Source organism: Sinocyclocheilus rhinocerous, unplaced genomic scaffold (genome assembly GCF_001515625.1).
Source record: "Sinocyclocheilus rhinocerous isolate Xijiao unplaced genomic scaffold, SAMN03320098_v1.1 scaffold522, whole genome shotgun sequence".
In the NCBI taxonomy this organism is placed as follows: domain Eukaryota; kingdom Metazoa; phylum Chordata; class Actinopteri; order Cypriniformes; family Cyprinidae; genus Sinocyclocheilus; species Sinocyclocheilus rhinocerous.
The window spans coordinates 332433-334590 of NW_015625031.1; the positions used below are offsets into that span (position 1 = coordinate 332433).

At 36.2% G+C, this 2158-nt stretch overlaps 1 protein-coding gene across 1 annotated transcript in view; it reads left to right on the forward strand.

Annotated features, from left to right (window-relative positions):
• The window catches only part of LOC107748304 (vinculin-like), a 38989-nt gene that overhangs the window by 21838 nt on the left and 14993 nt on the right, over positions 1-2158 (forward strand). The window contains exons 7-8 of the mRNA XM_016563051.1: positions 1315-1440; positions 1524-1671. Of these exons, the coding sequence (XP_016418537.1) occupies positions 1315-1440; positions 1524-1671 (274 nt within the window). The remainder of the gene's footprint in view (positions 1-1314; positions 1441-1523; positions 1672-2158) is intronic.

Below are 2158 nucleotides of genomic sequence, written 5' to 3' on the forward strand. Positions count from 1 at the left end.
TGTGTGTGTTTCTGTGTGTGTGTGTGTGTGTGTGTGTGTGTGTGTGTGTGTGTGTGTGTCTCTGTGTCTGTGTGTGTGTCTCTGTGTCTGTGTGTCTGTGTGTGTTATCTCCTGTGATGACAAACCATGAGTCCGCTTTAGGAAACAGCAGCTGACAACTCTCTTAACCAAAAAAGGTCATGCTACAAACTCTCTCTGTCTCTCGCTCGCTCTCTCTGTTCAGTTCACTTTCAGCTCATTTCAGTAAATTCATTTCAGTTCAGTTTGCTTATTATTAACAGTCAATGCTTTTGCAAGTTGTCACATTTGAACATAAACATTTATCCTCAGTAACAACTACTACATTTACACAGCAAGTCAAAGATTATTTTATTTTATTTAAATGTAATTAAATTTTTCAATTATAAATTAGCTTTTAATGTAACTTAATTACAAATAATGTCATTTAATATTTTATTTTATTTTTAATTTTGATTATGTAATTTATAATTATAATTTCATTATAATGTATTTACTTACATTGATTAAAATATAATTATATAAATAATAATATATACATATTAATATAATTTTTTAAATTGTATTTCTAGTAGATTTAGAATTTATATGTATAATACTTAAAAATATAAGGCACTTGTCACTGGTCAACTTCCATCATCTTCGCACTAAAGATAAGAAAAGCACACAATTATGACAAATGTTGAGCTAAATTGACATAATTGCATTAACTGTGATCTGACTGAAGTCACATTATCAAAAACCAGGAATGACATATGACACCAACCCAGATCAGAATTAAAAATGATATTTCTGTTCACACTGTCATTCAAATACAGATTTGTTGCATGTGAGTGGAAATTATTGGATTTGTTTATGAATGCAGACTGAGAGGTTTCATTTAAAAAAAATCTAATTTGATTAAACTAATTAATATATATATTTAATTTATCTAATCTTATCTAATTTATATTAATTATTGAATTTATTATTTGAATTTCTTGTAATGTTGTTATAATCTGTGTCACACTTGAGTGGAAAATATGGGATTTGTATATGAATGCAGACTGAGAAGTTCAGTGAGGTCATATCTATTAATAAATCACACAGACAACTGACAAAATAACTACACAGATACACACACACACATATACACAGACACACACACACACACACACACACACACACACACACACACACAGACACAGACTCACACACACAGACACACAGACACACACACACACACAGACGCTACAGAACATCATCAGAGCCCAGAAGAGTCATCAGTAATGTGTCTGTTGAGTTCATCTGATGCAGGACTGTGTGTTTTATTTTGTGGACATGGTTTGCAGGACACAGAGGCTATGAAGAGAGCGCTGGCTCTGATCGACTCCAAAATGGCCCAAGCCAAGAACTGGCTCCGAGACCCACACGCCCAGCCAGGTACTTCCAGGAAAAACGTCTGATAAAATAATCAGAGAAAAAAGAGGTTGAAAATCATGTTTGCTGATGCTGTGCCGCTGCAGGTGACCCGGGCGAACAGGCCATCCGTCAGATTCTGGATGAAGCGGGTAAAGTTGGCGAGCTCTGCGCTGGGAAAGAGAGACGAGACATCGTGGGAACGGCCAAAACACTTGGACAACTTACTGAGCAGGTGTCCGAGCTGCGGGCCAGGTACTGAACTCCAGATATTTTACTTTACTTTATTTTATTTTAAGTATTTAAATTTTTTTATTTACTGTAAACCAAGGTTGAAATGTGTGTGTGTGTGTGTGTGTGTGTGTGTGTGTATATATATATAGCCAGGTACTTCCAGGAAAAACGTCTGATAAAATAATCAGAGAAAAAAGAGGTTGAAAATCATGTTTGCTGATGCTGTGCCGCTGCAGGTGACCCGGGCGAACAGGCCATCCGTCAGATTCTGGATGAAGCGGGTAAAGTTGGCGAGCTCTGCGCTGGGAAAGAGAGACGAGACATCGTGGGAAGGAACGGCCAACTTGGACAACTTACTGAGCAGGTGTCCGAGCTGCGGGCCAGGTACTGAACTCCAGATATTTTACTTTACTTTATTTTATTTTAAGTATTTACATTTTTTTATTTACTGTAAACCAAGGTTGAAATGTGTGTGTGTGTGTGTGTGTGTGTGTATATATATATATAT